This window comes from Camarhynchus parvulus, chromosome 3, assembly GCF_901933205.1.
Source record: "Camarhynchus parvulus chromosome 3, STF_HiC, whole genome shotgun sequence".
Lineage (NCBI taxonomy): Eukaryota > Metazoa > Chordata > Aves > Passeriformes > Thraupidae > Camarhynchus > Camarhynchus parvulus.
The window spans coordinates 39,149,244-39,170,528 of NC_044573.1; the positions used below are offsets into that span (position 1 = coordinate 39,149,244).

General features: G+C 41.0%; 1 protein-coding gene across 1 annotated transcript; it reads right to left on the reverse strand.

Annotated features, from left to right (window-relative positions):
• Positions 1-3,457: 3,457 nt before the first annotated feature.
• Positions 3,458-21,067, reverse strand: UNC93A (unc-93 homolog A). The gene is made up of 8 exons (XM_030946027.1): positions 20,981-21,067; positions 17,799-17,980; positions 16,765-16,994; positions 13,594-13,719; positions 11,022-11,230; positions 9,754-9,889; positions 8,058-8,189; positions 3,458-3,723 (listed from the first exon to the last, which is right to left on the reverse strand). The coding sequence occupies exons 1-8, from the start codon at positions 21,065-21,067 to the stop codon at positions 3,458-3,460; spliced, it is 1,368 nt and encodes a 455-aa protein (XP_030801887.1).
• Positions 21,068-21,285: the final 218 nt, after the last annotated feature.

Sequence of the window (21,285 nt, forward strand, 5' to 3'; positions counted from 1 at the left end):
CCAGATGAATTCTCATCTATTCACCAGCTTTCATTCCCAATGGGTTCTGTGTTCAGCCCCTTCCTTAATAACGTGTAAATCCACCTGTGAGTTTGCAGACATTCCACAACGCAGAAACCACCACAGCTTCTCTGACTATGCTGGAGTTTAACACCCATGTACTGCTGCCGCCAACCAGCACCCAGAGGCAGAGAGCTTGAAATCATAGAACCAGAATGATTCTGGTTCTATGATCAGGTTGGAAGGAACCTTAAAGACCATCCAGTTCCAACCTCTCTGCCATGGGCAGGGACACATCCCACTACCCAAGTTGCCCCATGCCCCATCCAACATGGCCTTCCCCATGAGGAGAGTAGGATGCCATTCTCTGTGACACCATGGAACACAGAGCATTCAGTAGATAAGCATCAACAAGCTTATTACCCATTGCCTGTCTCAGAGCTCTGGAGGGTTTCAGGCACATGACTGGGGAGGGATTCATCTGGCTACTCCTTTAAACCCCAAAGCTAGTGTCCTTTGAGGCGGCTACACCTGCTACTGTTAACCTCACACACTCGGAGTCAGTTATTGTTTCACTGCAAAATGAGCACTGTTGTTGGGGGTGAGGGAAGAGCTTGTCTGGCAGTGGAACATGTGGTGAAGCAGGGAGAGTCTGCCGGCACCCTGCTGCTGGTTGAGGCCTCAGCACAGACAAATCTGTGCTGTTTGCTGCCTGCTAGACTGAAGCATGGCTTGTGCAGTCTTTCTTGGCCATGAGAGAGCAGATGTCTCATGCCACAGCAAACTCAACTATCACTTATTTTCTTGCATTTCAGTGAATATATGCTGCTAGCTGAATTTCTGCCTGAATATTTTATATATACTATGCAGCAAAATCCCTACAGCCTTTACAATAAACTAAACCATATCAGTTTTATAACTGTGCGTTGGCCATGTATAACCGCATAAGTGGCAATTTTCATTTAAGTCATGTCCAAGACTGATGGGCACCTTTATATTGATCTTGTTCCAGGCAAAAGCATGTTCATTGCATTGCTGCCTGTAGCTGCAGCTTTCATTCCCAAGGTAACAGAGTTTTTCCTCATGGTTCCTGTGCAATAGAAGAGCTGTCATTGAAATGACTACATAAAGTCCTGTGAAAAAATAAAGAGTGAAAACCAGCTCCTTAAACCGCAGGCCACAATGTCCTGTCTCCTGTGCTGATTCAATGTCAGTGATACTGAGGTCCTCAATAAGGTCAGAACACCTTTTTCCTGCTTCTCTGCCCCAAAATTTTATTGCTGAACATGGCTTATATGTCATGGGATACCCCTTTCATCACTCTGTCTCAGCTGTCCTGGTTTTGCTACCTCCCAATTTCTTGGGCACCTGCAACCTACTCACTGAGGGGGAAGAGTGGAGAAAAAGAGAAAACCTGGATGTGCAGTAAACACTACTCAGCAATAGCCAAAACACTGGTGTGTTATCAACACTGTTTTAGTTATAAAAATCTGAAACACAGCACCATATGGGCTGCTACAAAGAAAATTAACTCCATCCCAGCCAGACTCAGTACAGAAGTAAAAAGAGAAACTACATTAAAAAAAAAACCTATATAGTGTCTAGGTGGGGGTCATCTTTTTGATCTGAGGTTGTAGAGCATCTCATGTAGCAGGATTCTGACTTCTGTGTTGGGTTGTTACAAATAAAAATTTATTACATTCACACAGGCGAGTTTTCCATCATGATGTTGACCTCAGAAGTCCTCTTTGCTTCACTTGCCATTGAACATCACTTTGTAAAAGAGAATCAGGGGAGGATTCAGAGATGCAATGAAACATGATGCTGTGTTTCTTTATGAGAGGGAAGCAGTGTGGGGTGAAAATCAGCAGCAGCCTAGAATATCCATCTGTGCATGCTGGGCAGATAGGAGGCTGTCAGGGTTCTTCAGCCACAATAGTTTTACCATTTGTATTTCCAACAGAGATAAACAGCATGCCTTTGAGCTGACAGGGGAAAGGTGCAAGAGAAAGCTGCACACACGAGGGAGCCCACCTGTCACCTTCTCTTCTGCAGGACATTATGAATTTTACTTTATTGTATGAGACCTGGAAAAAAACTGTGGAAAGCCATGAATCAACACAACTGAAGTCTGAAGGGGAGTCCAGATGGTTGGGAACAAGAAATATAAGAAAGACAGTAAAGTAGCATGAAGTCTGTTGCTGTTTAAAAGACTTAACAATTTGGGGATATGTGTTGCACAAATTGTGTTATTGTTGTCACACTGTGTGGTGCCTCATCCTCCTGCTGTGGTTAGTAACTGAGAGGAAGTAGTTTCAAGTGTTATCTCCATGGCAGGCAACAACTTAGCTAGCTACATGTAGTTTATTTCCAGAGGCAGGACTAGTCTTGGGCATGAAGAGCATTTGTTTGCACTTCCTTTGGTGCTGTCTGCCTCACACAGAGCATCTGAATGTGTCATTACCAGTAATGAACACGAAGTCTTTACATTGCTTTCTCATTAATATGCAGGGACGCTGCACAGTAACTGTACTGTAACACTCTTCTCTTTGCAGTAAAACCACAAAAAATCCATCTCTAGAAACAATATGGGTAAAACTAAAGAGAAGTTGAAATGAGATGAGCCACTGCAGGATATATGTAGGTCTCAATAACTTATTACAGTGTAAGGCCATCCTCTTTGTCTCCCTATCACTCTGTGACTTGCACTGTCACCTGTGCCCTTCTCATGGTGAGGTTCCCCATGGCCCTGGATGGGACAGCGGGGCAAGGTCATAACCACTGAAATATATTGTCTTCTAAAAGGCATCTCTTTTAGGATGAAGCTGCTGTAAGTGGTGACAGAAAATTTTGAGACAGGAAAATCAAAAGAGTGCTGAGATAGAGGGATGACACGGGCAGACTCACAGATGTCTGCTGACCTAAAACAGGTTAGTGGGCTTGGTGGTTAGTTGATTCTGTGGTGTGCAGATATGAACTGCAGATATAGACAGTCCATAGGCTGATGTAATGTACAGCAGGTGTTAAAGAATGCAGCATAAAAACAACATAAATCTTAATAACTAATGGTTCCATGAAATGATGTGTATTAATTGCAATCAACTGAGCAACTGGAGTTACTTCTTTCATTCTGCATGTGGTTTGACTGTAAAGCTATGCCAGGTCTTATCTACAGAAATAAAAAGTTGAGGACTTTAGGAATCTTGCCTACATTTCTTAAGTCTTTATTAATTAGTTGGTCATCTGCATGAAAGGGTAAAGTCAGATAATCTTCCCTTATAACGTGAGATATCAAAGGAGGTTTTTACTCTTCAGACATTTGCATTATGATGGCCTTGAAATGCTGTTCCTTTCCCATTTTTCTGGATACAGTACACATTGGAGCACCCTTGGAGACATGCCTGTAGGGAGCTGGCCAGTTTGCTCACCTCCATCACTCAATCCAATCCCTGTTGGATTACATGTGTGTTTCCTGGGAGTGGGGTCCCCCATTTTCCTTCTTTGTAGCAGCAGGTGTCTCAGGGGAGCTCTTAGCCTCGAGGTACTCCACGGCTCCGTAGGTCAGCATGGACAGCACAAGCACAGACAGTACAATGCAGGCTTTGACATAGACTTGCAGTTTGGTGCTGTAAGCAAAGGCGATGACAAATCCAACTGATTCCCAGAGACGGTAATTTGCAAAGGCAGCCTCCTTGTTTTTCTCAAATAAAATGCCATAAAGTGCTGGAAGGAAGGAAGAAAGGAAGGAAAAACATGTCTTGTGAAGATTAAATCTGCAACCACGTATTTTCTGCAAAGGGAATAAATAGAGCACAATGGGGAAGACAGACACTCCCTCATAAATGTCAGAGAAAGGAAAATACAAGTCTTGTCTTAAAAAAATTGTTGTGCTTATGTGAATTGTAACAAATGAAATAGCAAAATAAAAACAACAAAATAGAGAACGGAATGGAAGTAAAGGGGAACAGAAATGTGAATAAGGAAGAAAGGATGTGACCTAATGAAGTAAGATGGCATGACTTCTTTTTTCAAATTATTAGCTACAAAAATCAAGGGTTTTGCACTGATGAACAAGTAAGCAAGGAAAAAAGGAGGCCTTGACATTGTAGAGTCTCTGTGTATAACTATTGATAAGCTCATACCAAATCCTTACAAGCTTTCACAACATGGGCCCAGATTAAGTATGCAGGTAAGACATGTCTCTCTTAATCAACCAGGTTTCCAAATTTTCATCTCATGGATGGGTTAGCAAATAGAATATCCTTGATACATACAGAACTTCCAGGCAGCAACTGGAAAACTTACTTGACATTGAGGCTCAGTTCAACAGATCATCCTAGTGCAGTTGGGAAGATCCCAATGAGCTCAGTCAGTTGCACACCCACCACTGGGATCCATGGAGGGATTCCAGCCTCCAGGTCTGACTAGTGAACCACACAGGGAAGGGCAGAGAGCTTGCTTTCCTCTGGGTGCTGAGCTTGCATCAGCAGTGATAAAGAACAGGACATTTTCTCTCACTCAGACGTGGCGCTCACAGCGGGAAGGAGAAGAATATCATGAACTTTGATTCTTTTCACCCTCTTGTCTAACAACACATCTGTTCAAAATATGTCCATTCAGCCAAAAGGCAAAGAGGAATGCAAAGTTCTCTGAAAAATCTGGGTAGATTTAGCTACCCCTTCAGGTTTTTTTAAATAGGGAGAGACTTCATCTGTATGAAAAGCTTATGTGTCCTGATGACTGCAAGAGGACATTTACTGAATTGTTTCAATTTAGGCATGATGGAAAATCCGGACAAGCGCATCACAAGATGTACTTAGTTCATTAAACTGGCTGAGTGGAGTGTAGATATGATGATCCTTCATAGTTTTGCCTAATAAATGAAAAAGTACAAATTACTCATATTAATTTCTTTATTTGCTCAGTGTTATCTTCTAGAAAGATATTAGGAAGGTTTCTGATGCCACGGCAGTTCTATGTCGAAAGGTTCTCTGGTTTTCAGCTGGTACATGTTTGCTATTTTGAAGCAGATTGCCTGGATGAGCTTCAGCAGGACCTGCTGGGCTGAGTGAGTGAAGCGGCTGCTAGTTCTGAAATTTCACAGTTCACTTCCATGGAAATTATCCTGATTTTTTGCCACTGCCTTTTTTCCTACTTGTTCCTCTGGTACTAGTAGGCATGGGTATATAACAGGACTGCTAGAAATTATTTGAGTCCAGGTTTATAAACCCTTTAAACTCATATTCTTTCTAAAGACACAAATCAGCCTGGAAAGAACTTGGTTTTACTGTAGTCCACCTGATAGTTCCATGCTACACAATTGTTATGCCCCAGCTACAATTTTTGTCAGTGGGTAATATCAGCATCTGTGCTCAAGTTAGGTAAGAAAGAGCACTACACGCTCTGAAATGAAGTAGCTTTCATTGGAAATAAGTGAAAGCCTCCACACACAAACACAAATACGTCAGGAAAACTTTATAAGATGAAGTAACTCATCCACTGTGAGCCTACATATCCTCTAGGGGGTACTCGAGTATTAAATATCCACAGGAGCACAAAGCCAACCAAAGAATGCCTTAAGTATGTGGCACTGTGCCATTTGTGCATTCACTGGTTCATCTACTGGCGCCCAAGCAGCACTCATGGGAGCTCAGCAAAGGAAGGACCACAGACCTTGTAAACCAATGTTACAATGAGATAACCAATGTTATCTCACCTCACATGTGATGTATATCTGTATAAAACTTTTGAAGAGGAGAAGACATTTAGTCCTATGTGGGTATGTCAAACTGAAGATCCTATTCTGGGATGCAGCATTGTGGGGTAGTGTCACTGCACCTCTCTATTCATCACTTTCACGTCATCACTTGATGTTTCACTGTGACAATGTGACAAAGTGAACTTTGTGTAATTTTATAAATGGGAGCTGTGAAACAGCTGAGTAAGGTACAGATCAAAAAAAAAAAATCACTATGCAAGGAAAAAGAACATTTGGGTGTTTTCCAAATGTGAAAGTTTTCACACAAATGTGAAATTTTCACAAGCATCTTGCAGGAATCTGGGAATTGAGATGACCTGAGACAGTGCTGTAAATAGAGAATAATCTGGTCACATAGTTGCAGAGTTCACTCACCATCAAGTAAGCATGAAGCATTGTCTACTGGTTTTGCCTCATCTGGGGGTTTGAAAACTACAGTCACTTCTCAGCCACCTTCTCCAGTACTTAAGTCCTCTGTACTTACCCTTTTTTCCCTAACATGGGCATCAGCTGCGTTCTTGTCAGTCGTGCAGGGACCTTACTGAGGAAACATGGTCCTCAAGGGCATCTCAAATGTATGTAAATGCTAGAAGAGAGGGTACAAAGCCCAGCTCTTTTCAGTGGCATCCAAGAAAAGTGGGCAAGAGGAGATGGGCATAAATTGAAATACATGTGGTTTCCTCTGAACATCAGGAATTTTTTTTTACTATGAGCATGACTGAGCACTGTCACAGGTTGCCCAGAGAGGAGGTGGAGTGTCTTTCTCTGGAAAATATCAAAGAGTCCCTGGACATGGTCGTGAGAAGTGGCTGGGCCCAAATGGCCCTGCTTGAGCAAGGTAGTTGAAGTCCAGAGGTCCTTTCCATCCCTAACCCCACTGTGATTCTGAAAGAAGCTCAGTATCCAAGGACAAGGCTTTCTGGATAAGACAGAAGCAGGACAAAGGACAGGTCCTTTATCCCAGTGGAAGACTAAGATAAGTTCTCAAAAATGTTAGAAGAATCTTGCAGAGCAGTCAGAAAGACTGTGGCTGAAGAGGCAGGAAATGAATGAACAGCTTTGCTTAAGAAAGAGCAAATCCTCACTGATATTCTCCTTCCATGGCCCTAAGTATAAATAAGAGCACTGATTTAAAATTTTTACCTAAAGCACAAGCCCCTGGTAAGGATGTGAGATGATGAGAGGGTGTCCCTTGATGTGTGTACTATCTCTCCTCTAGGGGATATGAGCTGGAGCTGCTGGAGGGGCAGAGAAGGATGCTGGCCCTTGTGCGCTAGAGGCAGGGACATGTGCTTGAAAGGAGATCACTATCAGTGCCAGGCAATGGACTGCCATGTTTTCCATCTGGCTCTCCAGGAGGAACATGATACTTTTTCTAGTGGGTGAAATCTTCTAAGGCTCTGAAACAACCAAAGGGATCAGAGAAAGGAAGGCCAAGACACATAACCTGATGTGTGCCCAGAGGAGCACTTTCCCCTGAAGTGATTTTGTAATGATGTGATATTAGCTTAAAGTTTTGGCAATGAATTCCATACTTTGATAATGCATTGTGTGAGAAATACTATTAATTTTGATTTCTATACAGGCTTCTGCCTGATAGCTTTATCTGGTGACACTAGTCCTGCTTTTAGGAGATATCATTAATTTCAAGTCACCTTCTCCATACAATTAATTGCTTTACTGACTGCTTTCCATACTTACCTCTTGTCCAGGCTAAAGATTTCTAGCTTTTTAGTCTTCCTTCAAGGAGAAGTGCCCCATGACCTTGCTGCTTTTTATTGCCTACTTATGTGTTATCACACTGGATTATGAGTTTTGAAATGAAGTAAACCAGAGCTGTATGAAGTTACTTGGCTGCAGAATATTGCTTTCTGTGGTTTTCTTCTACATTTTTTTCCAATATCTCCTAACAGATAATTTTCTTCTCCTTTTGTTGCTGAGCTTCGAGTTAATTTTTATCCAGAGTGCTCTCCTTTATTGCAAAAGACAGACTAAATGTATAATTCTTATTAGTTTCTAAATGACTTTGAAATACTTATACTCCTCCAGAATATTTATTTGAATACCTATTACTATCTTCTGCAGTATTCTTCTCTCTTCATCTTGGAAAAAATTGGTTTAATGAGTATTAGCATTCTTACTCCCAACTTGTTCTATTTCTTCTGCTTTCCAATGAGTTAACATTTTTTTAGATGCTGTCTGAAAACCATTATCATTGTTATGCAGCATTGTTTCATAGATTCAAACATGTAGACTTTTATATCTTGAGAGAATACATTTCATTGTCACCAGGACTTACCATTAGTTTGTGTTTGCCAAACAGCATCAGATACACCCCAAAGACCAGGGATTACAAAAAACACAGCAAGCTGCTTGGGATCAGGTTTCCAGAGCAGTACTGTTATTATACAGCTTGTGTTCAGAACTGCAGCTGTTGATTCAGAAGGAAATAAAGAAGAGAAATATAGATGCAATTATAATCAGGGCAGATTGTGGTAGATAATACTTTTTTATTCTACCCCCAACAAAAGCACAAGGCAATCTTAAAATCTTTCTGGTTCATTGAGCTTTGTGCTGACTGAGCTGATATCACATGAAGCACAAGACAATGCAGGCCTTTGACAGTGTCTAATCCATAATTCTGAGCAGGGTCCTGAGCTGAGAGATGCTCGGTGCTGATATGGTTGCAGCCCAAAGGACGCGAACCACTGAGTAGGAGTAGCAGCTTCTGAAAGGCTTGCAGCCACCATGTGAGGCATGTGGGAAGGGGGAGCACACACCCTTCTGCTCTCCTTGTCTTAAATGAGGTTTTCATTTAGGGCCAGAGGGGACAATTAAGGATTTCTAGGGGTTGGCTTTGGGTCTTTCTTTTGAAAAGTGGTTTGTAAATGAGTCACAGATTTTTTTCCCTCACAGGTGCACATTCAAAGGTTGAGTAAAATGACCACTAAACAGAATTGAGAGGTTCAGAGTTGTTCCATTTCTAACACTACAGTTCTGAGGGAGATTTAATTGTTTATTGCTACTATTAAGTGGTTTTAGTTTTTTTTTTTTTTAATATCTGAGTTTTATAGACTGAGACACGCACCTAGAACAGATAGAAGAATCTTTGAGCTAGTGACCATAACAGAAAATGCTCTCAATTTCTTCTTCCTTGTCCAGGTTTAAAATTTCCTGTGGACAAAATGGCTAGAATGTCTTGATGCATATTGATCTATCAGTGATGTTTCTAATAATACAAATTACTGCATAGTGGAAATAGGGTATTAGTCCACTTCCATATGCATAATGCATACAGAGGTGTAAAAGAAATATTTCTTGGTATTTTTTAATGCCTCCATTATTCATTAAAACAATGTTCTGTGGAGGGGGAGATGGTCTTAAATTTGCAAATATTTTCTCAAGGCAACATGAAAATTACTGTCCCATACACAAGCCCTTAAATTATTCTAGCCTGATACATGACTTTCTTCTACTTTTCTCCCTATAGAACAAGTAGTAAAAAGGACAGCAGGCCAACTTTTAAAAAAATTCCTGAAATTTCACTGAAATTTCCAAGTTTGTAATTTCCTGAGACTCAGGTCAACAATGACTGGCTTTCACTCCATAAGAGTGAGGAGGTTTCAGCCCAGTGGAGAAATCCTACTTATGATAGTGCAAGTCTCAACATCTGCATGGTAAGATCATTTGTCATTGGCTGCATCAGAGCTATAAAGCATCAAAGCTATAGGGCACTTTCTGCATAGATAGAGACCTCCAAAGCAGGCTGAACTGACATCACCAGCAAAGTGATGTAAGGCAAAGACAGCAATACAGTGCTTAGCTGTGAGCTGAGCTGCCTCTCTTCTCATGAATGAAGTTTGTGAAGTATGCCTCTAGATTGGCTTTGGTTTTAATTGATAGCTGACAGCAAGCTACCCCTTTGTACATGCCAAGGGGGGAGTAGAGGATGTGATTACATGTGGTGATCAGTCATTCAAGAAATGTTTACATACCTACTGCAAATAGAAGTTTTCTACCCGTGAACTGGGAGATCTTTCCAAAGAGCAGAGAGCAGAGAGAATTTATACCTGCAAAGCAGATCATCATATAGCCAACATATTGTATCCCCAGGGCACAGGTCACAAAACTCTGGAAGAGAAGGGACAGTGGTGTCACATTTTCTTTGATAAAAATAAACAGCTAAAGTTCAGGGATCTTTGCCTGAGTGTTTGGTAAATAGACAGCATGGATGAGATAAAAAGAGCACAGCTAGAGATTTTGCACACAAGTCTCTGCTGCATTGATATAGTTGGCCTTCAGGAGCAACTTTGCTATCCCAGTTCCCAATCAGACTGATGTCATGCAAACAGGGGAATAACAAGCAGAGCAAATCTAAGCACTGCTTGCTGTACAAATAAAAGTCCTGGAAATAGCATTAAGAATTTTCTGCCCTTCCCATGGTAGCCCAAGAGATGAAAATTGACAATTGACACTATGGTCATGACAGAGCAGCTCCCAAAAAATAAGAGGATCTCTTCTATAAGAGTATATAACCAGTGGAGGTTGCCATGGAGTGCCCCTTCCAATGTTCCAACACAGCAACAAGCGCACCATTCCATCTGATTTATATGCAAGGTTTGGAAGCCTTAAGCATGAAAGAAGCAGCTCAGGAAGGTTGCCCTCTTTCTTTTGAGGCTTTCTCAACAAATGCCCGGAGAAGACACCTGCTGCATGTCTAGGTTTGTCGAGAAACTGGAGGAGCAGAGGTGGTTTTAATCCCTTCAATCTGTCAGGCTCTGGACCTGCTGCAGGAATGACTGGTGAGGGCTTTCAGCCAGCCATGCTGAGGACTTGCCCTCTTACCGTAAAGGTTGTCAAAATAAAATATGTGGAATGTGTGCTGACTTGCATTTATACAAGCTCTAGGGAAACCAGAAGAGGAAGGAAGATATGAAACTGACTTGCTGACTTCTGGCTTTTCTCCCAGTTTGTTATTTACAACAAGGTGAAGAGTTTGAACCTGTAGCTCTCTGCTGCGGCCTCCACTGGTGAGTTAAGCTCTCTACTGCATTATTTTTGAGGCTGTTTCAAGGGACATATTTACTGCTGTTTGAAGATGTCACTCAGAGGTCGTTCATGTAGAAGCAAGCAGTAATTTTGCAATCCACAAATCATCATTAAAAACATCTTCATTTGACAAGTAAGTATCGGTCAGATGTAACAGTAAAATGCAACAGCACAAGAAAATCAGACAGAAATACATTTTCATTTTCATCCATACCTTTGAGAAGTCGCCACTAAGAAATGCCTGTTCAAACCCACTGTACATTGTCAGAGGGATTAGAAGACACTGTCTTTTGTCTTTAAGATGCCGTAAAGTTGCTAGGAACGTAGACCAAAAGGGTGTTTTTTCTTTCTCAGTCTCTGCTTGGTCAGGTTTGATCTGGTCCAGAAATATAATAACCAGCAACACAGCTAGCACACCACTAGCTGTAAAAAAAAGCAAAACAAAAAGTTCATGAAAAACTGAGGCATGCTGAAAGAATGATGGGAAGTTGCTTGCTGCTGTTACTGTTCTGACTTGGTGCTTAGCTCTCTGTGGGATATTTTGGCAGCTGCCTCAGGTTCCGCTTCAGTGTAAAGGCCATTTCTGTATAAACAAGAAGGCCTGCTCTACATTCACATCTTCTGCATACAGCTGTGCACTGGCAAATCCCCTCAGCTCAGCTGCGGCTGGGCTGTTGTGACAGCCGCGGGGCCGGGCCAGCTGCGCGGCCGCAGAGGGTGACGGCTCACCCTGCCAGGGCAGCCCAGGGCCACGGCCATGGGAGCTGGCCAGAAACAGCTCCCTCCCTCGGGAGCTATCAGAAGGCTTTAAATCAACAAGAGAGAGGAGTACTCACTTCCAGCGCCAAAGTTTTCATGGCTAGCAGGGCTCTTCTTTCAAATACATAGAAAGAAAAATAAATGTTGTCTTGAAACCCAGTATATGTTGTGCCTTTTTTTTTTTTTGGCTCAGAACCATGCTCTGAGTATGGAATATATGCTGTTTTGAAGATGATAGTGAGCAGCTCTAGTTAACTTGAAAAGATGGAAGTTACAGCTTTAAACCTATAATTTCTGAGCAGAAGCAGCATATAAAAGAACGCACGGAGTAGTTAATCAGAAAATGATCATGCATGTATCAGTCTGGATTTATTGCTTGTGTAGTGAATCAAAACAATTTTTTTCATGTTATCAAGAAGACAACCATGCCTCATAATATACATGAAACAACCATAGATTCACAACTGATTGCTTCATTACGGATGCAGGGCATGATAATGTTTCCTCACTTATGCTGACTAGAATTCCATCCATGGAAAGAACTACAGTTCAGAGTAAGATGAGAACTGGGCACCTCTTTCCATCCACTTTGCTTATTTAATGTGCTCCTATAATATGTTTATGGATATTGTCTCTACTGTGAACTTTTAATATCCAAATACATTAGCAGATTTACAATAAATTGCCTCATTTTTTTATTGCTTATTATTTTTCATCCATGTCTCCTAGAATTTCTCCAGTGTCCTGGTTCCCCACTGTGGCTGAGCTGTAAATCCTTCATGATTCAAGTCATTATTGGTTCTGCCAGAATGTTTATTAGTACTTATGGACTAATTGCTGGACGTATATGGATGAGAGCAGGACATCCACATTTTCAGAAAAAATATATATAACAAATATGTTAAATGAATCAAGAGCAATTATAGGAGATAATGGCATGGGTTAATAGCACTTGATATGACCATAAATAGAAACATTCACAGTCCTTGAGGAAACAAAACAGCAGAAGAGTTATCCATTATTGTCTCCCCCCAAGCTGGGCAAAACAATTATTCAGCCACCAAGTAGAGGACACATTTAAAAAAATGTCTGTGAATGAAATATTTAGCCAGTTACTCTCCCTTGAGGTAAGAAAAGACATCTCTTTTATTAAGAGCTTCAAAGAAAAATGAAACCCCAGTGACGCAGGGTCAGGAGGAAGCAGGGTTGCATTCACTTTGCATGCACAAAGCCTAAGGAAGTGCTATGTATGTTAGTCATCAAATTTAAATTTAAACTTTACAGACAAACATGCCTTGAGCAGAAAGTCATCAGCTCCAGTACATTCTGCAAGGAGAGTGGGGGCATATCTTTCACACTTTCCCGCCAATTAGGAATGAAGGACAGAGGAAGAGTTTTCTGCAATGCCCTTGTGCACTGAGACCTGGCCCTGCCTGGATCACATAGACTCTGTTGGAGTGTATGGCAAATTCTGTGCTTCTGTCTCAGCACAGAGACTAAATCTATGTTCAGAGACAGTGAAAATATTTTGACAGAGCTAAGGTGCACATTGCCTTACCAGACACTTTCCTTTATCCAGAGAATAACTTCTTTTGAGTGGGATACTTTTTGAAACTTTCCTCACTCAGTTAATCCTTGTGCATCTATTTTTTTCTTTTAATGGCATCAGTTTCCCTGTATTCTTTTCTAGCCTTGTGCAAGGAAGGTCTATAGCAGCTGTAGTTAGTAAATGGGAGATATGCCAATTTGCCTGGCTGAATTGGGGTTACCACACTGGGTTTCAGCTTTATTCCAGGTGAAAAATGTAAAGAATATCTTTCTCCTTTAGATAAAAATGATACAGCTCTGGCATAAAGCATTAGAACTGTTTAGGAAGGAGTTGTTTTTAGCTCTCACGTATCTCATTTTCCTTTAGCAAATTAGATTGAAGGAGAAAGTCAGAATCTTCATCTGTAAAGCCATGCTAGTTCCACTAGTACTAGGCTCTCCATCAGTGACACTGATTAAAGATTGTGTGGATCACTCACCAGTATAGACCCCTAACAGTGTGTAGATTAGGGAGTCGGAGGGTCTTTCTGAGCCAGTGCTGTTAGTGGTATCAGTCAGGCAGTCATATGCTCCACAGCATTCCAGGTGTTCTTCTGAGATCTCCCCTAATTGAGAACCAAATGACAGGCAGGTCAGTGAAGAGATCAGGTAAGTCCACACTGTGTGCAAGGATATGAGAATATAAGGAATCCAGTGCTTAGTGTTTGGTCCTGGTTTCAAGTCTTTCCTGTTTAGAGATCTTTAACTTCAGAATCCCCATTTAACACGCACAAATTTTGGTTTAAGAGAAACAAAGGAGACACCAAACGCTGAATTAATGGTTACATGAGGACAGGGACTAAAGTTAGAGCTGAAATCTGAATCCAAGCTCAATTTGCAGTATTCAAAGTTTGAGTATATATTTTTACCTCTTAATCATAATACTTCATGAGAAGGGTCTCTTAAGTTTACACCAGCAAGGGACTGATTGACTTCAGTTCTTACAGCCACCCTGCATTTTCCCATTTTCCTCTCCAGATAATTTCTGTATATGTTAAAGGAACAGAGACCAGCTCAAAATGTTTTTTTTTAATATAAATTCAAATTATTATTACTCAGTATTGCAATCTTCCAAGTAGCCTGCTTTTCCTGACTTTATTATTTTACTACTGCCTTTATTACTTTCCAAGAACACACTTGAAGCTAACAGTTCAGCAGGGTTTGCAGTAAGACCTTTGCTTTGTGCAGTCCTATCACTTTTGTGCAGGGCACATGTCACAGCCACAAACACACATGTACTCACACACACTGTCACCAGCACACTGTGCCCACTTCCTCCAGTACCCTCCTGGTAAAGAATAAAGGCTAAGCTAAAGTGTAAGCCTGAATAAACTGTCTCCTGGAGGAGGATGATCCAAACCCCACAATAATTTTAGTGCTTTCACTGCAGAATTTGTCTGTGGTCCAAGCACAATAAAGGGCAATACAGTTATACCTTAGCTGATTCCTTAAGGAAGAGCTGATCCATAATTTCTCAATTAAGCTTATTGTGTAACTACTTTTAGTGTGTTTTTCCTCATTGCTTCCCATCAAAGCTGCTGTGATGTGAATCAGCTGTCTAACCAGCTTCATAAACAATTTTATGTTCAATATAAAATAAAATATAGTGATGTAAAGAAAATCATTACCTTATTATAGTCACTACTACAACAGACCTTCAGCAAAAAATCAACAAACAGACCTTGAGCAAAATTGCCATATGCAATAGGTGAGTCACATGGATGAGGTGTAGAAATGTGTAAAACAAGTTTTTTATCGGTTCCTGCATCATCTGAAGATGAAGCTGAAAATGCAATTAGTCATATGCAAGCTGCAAGGCAGGGTTTGCACTGTTTCTTTTGAATTAAAACTCTAATACTGTTGCGTGAGGAATTACTCTTGTAATTTACACTGATTACTGTCTTTGGTTCTGGTATTACCATATGGTGTAACTTTGCCTTGCTGTGTCTGGATGTAGTGATGCAGGCAATACGTCTACAGTAGGTACATGTCTGAATTTTATCCATTTTCATTCTCCAAATTCATGCTGTATCTTTCCTACTGCTCAGCGAAATGATACATTTCAAGTACATGAAAATATGAATGGATGTCTTTGCACAAGCCTCAGAAGAGAGAAAAAGAATTGCATTACTTTAATCCTGAGATTCTTACCCCCTTGCCCCAGCAAAGAAGACCCTTCTAGATTAAAGCTGTGTCCCACTGAGAAGGCACAGTAGAGAAACTTATGTTATAACTGCTCATCACTGTCATGAAGATGTGTAAAGCCTTTGGCTTTGAGAGTTGTTCACAGGAACACAGATTTTTCTGAGATTCCATGTAATAGATAAAAAAAATAAATGTCTTTCAAATTTGGAGGAACATCCTCAAAAGTAAAACAAGACCAAAAAAACACCAGTATTTTATTTCTCTTGTTAAAATTATGTGTGCTGTGAGGCAGAGGAGAGTCAAATGGTTGGAGTCTGTACAGACCCCACAGCTGCACCACTGCCCCTACCCTGCAAGTGAAATCAGAACAGACATTCCCTCCTGAGATATCATGTGGCTCTGGGATCAGGTCAGCAGGGCTCCACTGCACTTGAAAAGGTCTGCCAGCGTTCTGCTTTAATGGTGCTTCACCTACAGATACTTAGGTTTAACGGAAGGATGATTCTATGTAAGTATCACACCTTGTGGCAACTACTTTGCCATAAATCCAAGGATACAAAGATTAAAACCTGATACCAGCTTCCTGACATTTAGCTTTAACCTAGTAGCTATTTGAGAACTCTTCAGAGGACATACTGCTTAACTGAGACAGGAAAGAGGTAACTCCTTGCTACTCATAGTAGCAGTGTATATGGAAAGTTCTCTCCACATCTGGAGAACAACGCTGTTTTGATTTTGACAGGATGTGGAATATGCAGGGGACTGCAATGATAAGACACCACAGCATTTTGAATCTGTAAGGTGGCATCCAAATATTAATTTATCTTCACAACTACCCTTTAAAATTGACATCAATTACATGCATGGGAAATGAGGGCGCTGCTGCTGAGTGAATTCTTCAAGCTACATTGGCATCTGCTGTCTGAGCCTGAAATACAGCAGAGGAGCCCTGGCACACAGGCTCCTGCCAACAGCTACTGCTATTTCTTCTTGACAGCTCTGTAGAGCACTCATTTTCAGCAAGCCCAGCAACCAGTCTGACTAATTTTGAATGCATAACAGCAAACCAACCCAATACTATAGGCTTTGCAAAAAGGTTGGTCCAGTATTTTGCCTTTTGTTTTAAACCGCTTTTAATAGAAGTCAGATGTGAAGAACTGTCGCTGCCTGCAGCCTATCTATGCTTTACAATCCAGGAGTAGAATTCAAACAGACTTCAATAGAGTTCTATTTTTTAGCTATTTATCTGAACTCTCTTTATGGCTGTTTTTTGATAGAAAATAGACACTTCCAGTGAGAAATTTATCTCATCTATTTCAGACATCTATCCTCAGATGGGCTAACTCTCATTTGAAGTGCCTGTTTCCACTGACGATGAAAGCTCAGCTGCACAAATTTACCTCTCATCTATCTAGAACTAGTTGATGTTTATAGAAAGAAGTGCCAAAGTTTTAAATACATTTTACCTTGGTTGGAAGATTGGCTAAGTATCAAGGATGAGATAAGATTTCCCCAGACGCCGGAAGTCTGAAACACCAGAAAGAAGATCCCAAAGTATTGGTTGATAATGTCTTTAGCACTTTTTCCTGCTTTCTCAGCATACAAAGTGCCAGCAATAGTGAGGTAAGTGCATTTGGCAGACCAGAGTGGTGCTCCTCCTAAGCCCAGGATCATAGAGGTAGGGATAAGTGTGTACCTGCCAAAGAACACTTTATTTAGCATAGCTGTTGCCATTAGCAAAATAATCATTTGCCCAAAGATCCAGCAGCAAAAATAGACATCAAAGAAATAGATTTATCCCTTTTATGATACAATAAATCTGTTACATGGAATCAAGAGAAGGCCAGCCTTGTGAAGTTTAGGTTGTGCAAGAAAATGCAGGTCTGTGCAAGGACTAAGCCTAGGCCAGGCTGGCTGGGTCTGTGCTCATGTGCCATAACTTCTCACAAGTTAAACTATGTTAAACTGAGAACTAAATTGCACATGCACTTCAGAAGATGGATATTGACAAATTTCCTCTACAGAGTTGCAGCCTTTGTCACTGGAGAGCAGAAGTTGTTCATCCACCTTTAGAAAGAGCTAGGCAGGAGTTAGCCTTGTCCTGTGGTCCTCTTCTCCCAGAGCTACTGGCTGGAAGATAGTCCTCCCAGCAACCTTTTCAAAAACCCTAAAACTCTTTTGATTTTTAAATGAAACTCTCAATTTTTTTTTCCCCAAAGGTGAATCTCTGCTACAAACATGAGTTAGAGAAGCAACTTCATGTGAGTAGATGGATGTATTCATTCTGACTCTTTGCACATTTTCACCTCTCTGGTCCACCTAAAACTGGATTTATTTATCTTGATTTGTTCCAAGTAGCACCTTAGTAGAAAGTTGCATCCAACTTTCTACTCTACAACACAGAGTTAGAGTAGGAATGGAGAAGAAAAAGAAGAAAGATCTTTGCCCTTATTTATTTTGTTTGAACACAGCAGAGAGGGTTAAAGTATTTAAATCCTACCAGCTAGCATAGAAGTTCCCTAAGGAGTAGGCAACGTAGCAGCACATAGAGACTGCAATGGTCCACTTGCAGCCCAGCTTCTTGATGATGATGGGAGGCAGAAACATGGACGATAAGGTGAGTGCAGCATACAGAACACTTAGGGAAGCAACACCCAGGCCTTCTTCCGCATTGAGACTGCTCTGCAGGGACAAAAACAGTGATTGAGACAAATTTTACCACAGGTACATTTTACTAGAGAGTGTACAGAGAATGGCTTTGGACAAAAATAAAGACACATAGCATCTGGAGCTGGGTATTAGTGTCTCATCTCCCTAATACAGCCTGATTATGGACTTGGAAATTTCTTCAGAATGTTAGACCACTTATGAAAACATGATACAAAACCAGGTGAGGATTGCCCAGACTCAAAGCTTTGGTAAGTCGTTCTTTAGAATATTTCATGTTATTTGTTTGAGTTTCTCTCTGAAAGCAAGCTGATTGAAAGATAACCTCTTTTCTTGGCCTTCATTTGTTGTCTCAGGCAGGAATATTCTCAGATCTGCACTGCGAGGGATGGAATAGCAATAGTGGGAGATTCTTTGCTTTAAACTACAGGTCTGAAAATTTCTAAGATTTTCAGAGGCCAAGGTCCAAATATCCTACTAGGCTTGCAGTGGCCCTTAGCAGTTGGAAGTAATTGACTCACCCGCATTTTCACAAAGGAAGAATAGCATTTTACTGATCTGACCAGGTTTTATAGTTTTATGTTCAAAATAGTTATCCTCTTGTCTTGATGCTCTGAAAGTTGAAATGAGAAGATCAATTTGGGAGACCTGGACAAGCTTGAAAAATGGGTCCATGTGAACCTAATGAGGTCCAACAAGTCCGAGTTCAAGGGTCAGGGCAATCCCAGACATGAGTACAGACTGGGAGAAGAACACATTGAGAGTAGCCCTGCAGGGGAGGACTTGAGCATTCTGTGCCTGAGAACCTGGACAAGAACAACAGTGTGTGCTCACAGCTCAGAAAGCCAGCTGCATCCTGGGCTGCATCAAAATTAGCGTGACCAGCAGGGCAAGGGAAGTGATCTCCCCCTCTACTCTGCTCTGGTGACTCCCCATCTGAAGCACTGCATCTAGTTTTGGGGTCCCTGGCACAAGAAGGACATGCACCTGTTGGAGAGGAGGGTAATGAAGATGATCAGAGGGATGGACCACCTCTCCTAGACAGGCTGAGAGAGTTGGGATTGTTCAGCCAGGAGAAGAGAAGATTTCAGGAAGACCTCATTGCAGCCTTACAGCCTTACAGCCTTACAGCCTCTAATACTTCAAAAGAAGTATTAGAAAGTGGGGATGTGACTTTTCACAAGGGCAGATAGTGATAGGCCAAGAAAGGGCAACAGTTTTAAACTAAAGGAGACACTAGGGTAAGTATTAGAAAGAAAATCTTTACTGTGAGGGTGGTGAGGCATTGGAACTGGTTGTCCAGAGAATCTACAGATACTCCATCTTTGGAGATGTTCAAGTCCAGACTGGATGGAGCTCTGAGCCACCTGGTTTAGTGGGATGTGTCCTTGCTCATGGTGGAGGGTTATAAAGAGATGATCTTTAAGGTCCTTTCCAACCAAACCATCCTGCAATTCTATGCTGCTTAGCAATGTTCTCCTGATTGTTTTGATTAATAGGTGATATACTTCGGTATGATTTTGGAAGGGGGACTGGATGCTGAGGGGGTGGCACTGGAGAGCATTGGAGGGGAATGAAGCTGTTGGTGGCTTCATGGAACATTTTCCAAGCCTGCAGAGGCTGTGCACTCTGGCCGTGCAGGACCATGGTGGCAGTCATGCAGCGTGCTTGGAGACAGACAGGTACAGGACAGTGAGGTGAGGACAGTCTCTGTTAGAGCAGAGCCAAGGCATTTGAGAATTGGAATGGTTGTTTTGTAAACAGGCAAAGAGGCTTCCTGATCTCAGAGGTCTTATTTTGAAATATCACATGCCTGGTTTTGCCAGCTACAACTTCCAAAAATTAAAAGCCAGGCTTCCACAATCATATGATTTTTACTGTCTGGCGTTTTTTTGTTTTGGTTTAGTTTGTTGTTGTTGTTGTTGTTGTTGTTGTTGTTGTTGTTGTTGTTGTTTGGGGTTTTGTTTGTTTTTGTGGTTTTTGTTTGTTTGTTTGTTTGTTTTTCCTTTGCTGTTTTTTTTTCTTTGCTGACAATGCCAGCAAAGAAAAGCTGTTCAAGGAGAGAAGAGAGATGTACAGAACAAGGATGGACCTCCTCCTGAAATGAGGCCAAGCTGTCATTATTGCAAACAAGTTCATCCTGCTATGTATCAAGTTCCACCTTTAACACAGAGATTCCCACTCCAGTTGGAAAATTCAATCCAGTTGATCATGATCATACATTAATATCCTGCCTAAAGTTGCTTGTCAATGTCTTCTGTTCATTTATCAGCCATTAGACCAGCTGAGCCTTTTAGGCTGAGAAGTTTCTCCTTGTGTTTATCTACTCAGAAGCATTCATAGATAGCAACAGAAAACCTCAGTCTTTTATTTTGGATGAGCAAGTGGGCTCTAATGGTAACCTGAGTATTCAAGTCATTCTAGAAACCCATCTCTGCTACTATGTTTTAGGATGTTAATGCCGATAAAGCCACAATTGCTTCATTAAAAAATAATATTTTTTTACCAGTATGTTATATCATGAGCCTAGAAATTACTGTAATTTTATACTTTAACTATTTAATGGTTTGGGCATAATTTTTAATTATTTCACATTGCTGTGCAATAATAATTATTATAAAAATCTTAGCAATTTAGAAATATTCAAAACAAATCCTTGCCAGAAACTGAATTGTTTTCCATTTGGCAATATACTTTTTTGAGAAAAGTCATCTCAGGTTAATTTTGTTTTCTGCTTCCATTGAAACAAATTTTGTGGATCTAGAGTAGTAGCATGACACAAGTATGCAAGCTATTTGAGAAATACTAGAATGAAATATTTAGTAAATGCTGCAGATCTGGGGGAAGAATATTAACCTGCAGCAAGTTAATGTTCTAACCCACCTTATAAAAAATACTCTGCATGCCTTCCTCACAGACAGCATGGAAAGACTGATGTGTTTCACACTACAACTTGGCCTGATGCCCTTCCAGACCAGCTGTCCTGATAGCCAATCAGGGAGATGCCCCTCTTACCTGTAGGCTCTGGAGTCCTGAGTAAGCAGTAAAGAGAAGTAAAAATCCAAAAGAAATGACCAAAACATTCTTAAGATTCCTTTCCATGTTGAGTCATAGAAGACAAAAGGTCTGCCGGTGGTCAAAGCTGATCCAATTATTCCAGGGGATGATTTGAGGTGGAGAAAAACAGCTTATGCCTTGTTGGAAAAGGTCACCTTTTTCTGTGTTAGTAGAGAAGAGAGTTGCTAATTATTTGAAGACTGACCAGTGAACTTTACTTTTAAGTAATACTGAAAACTTGTTGTTACTCATTCACTTGTTAC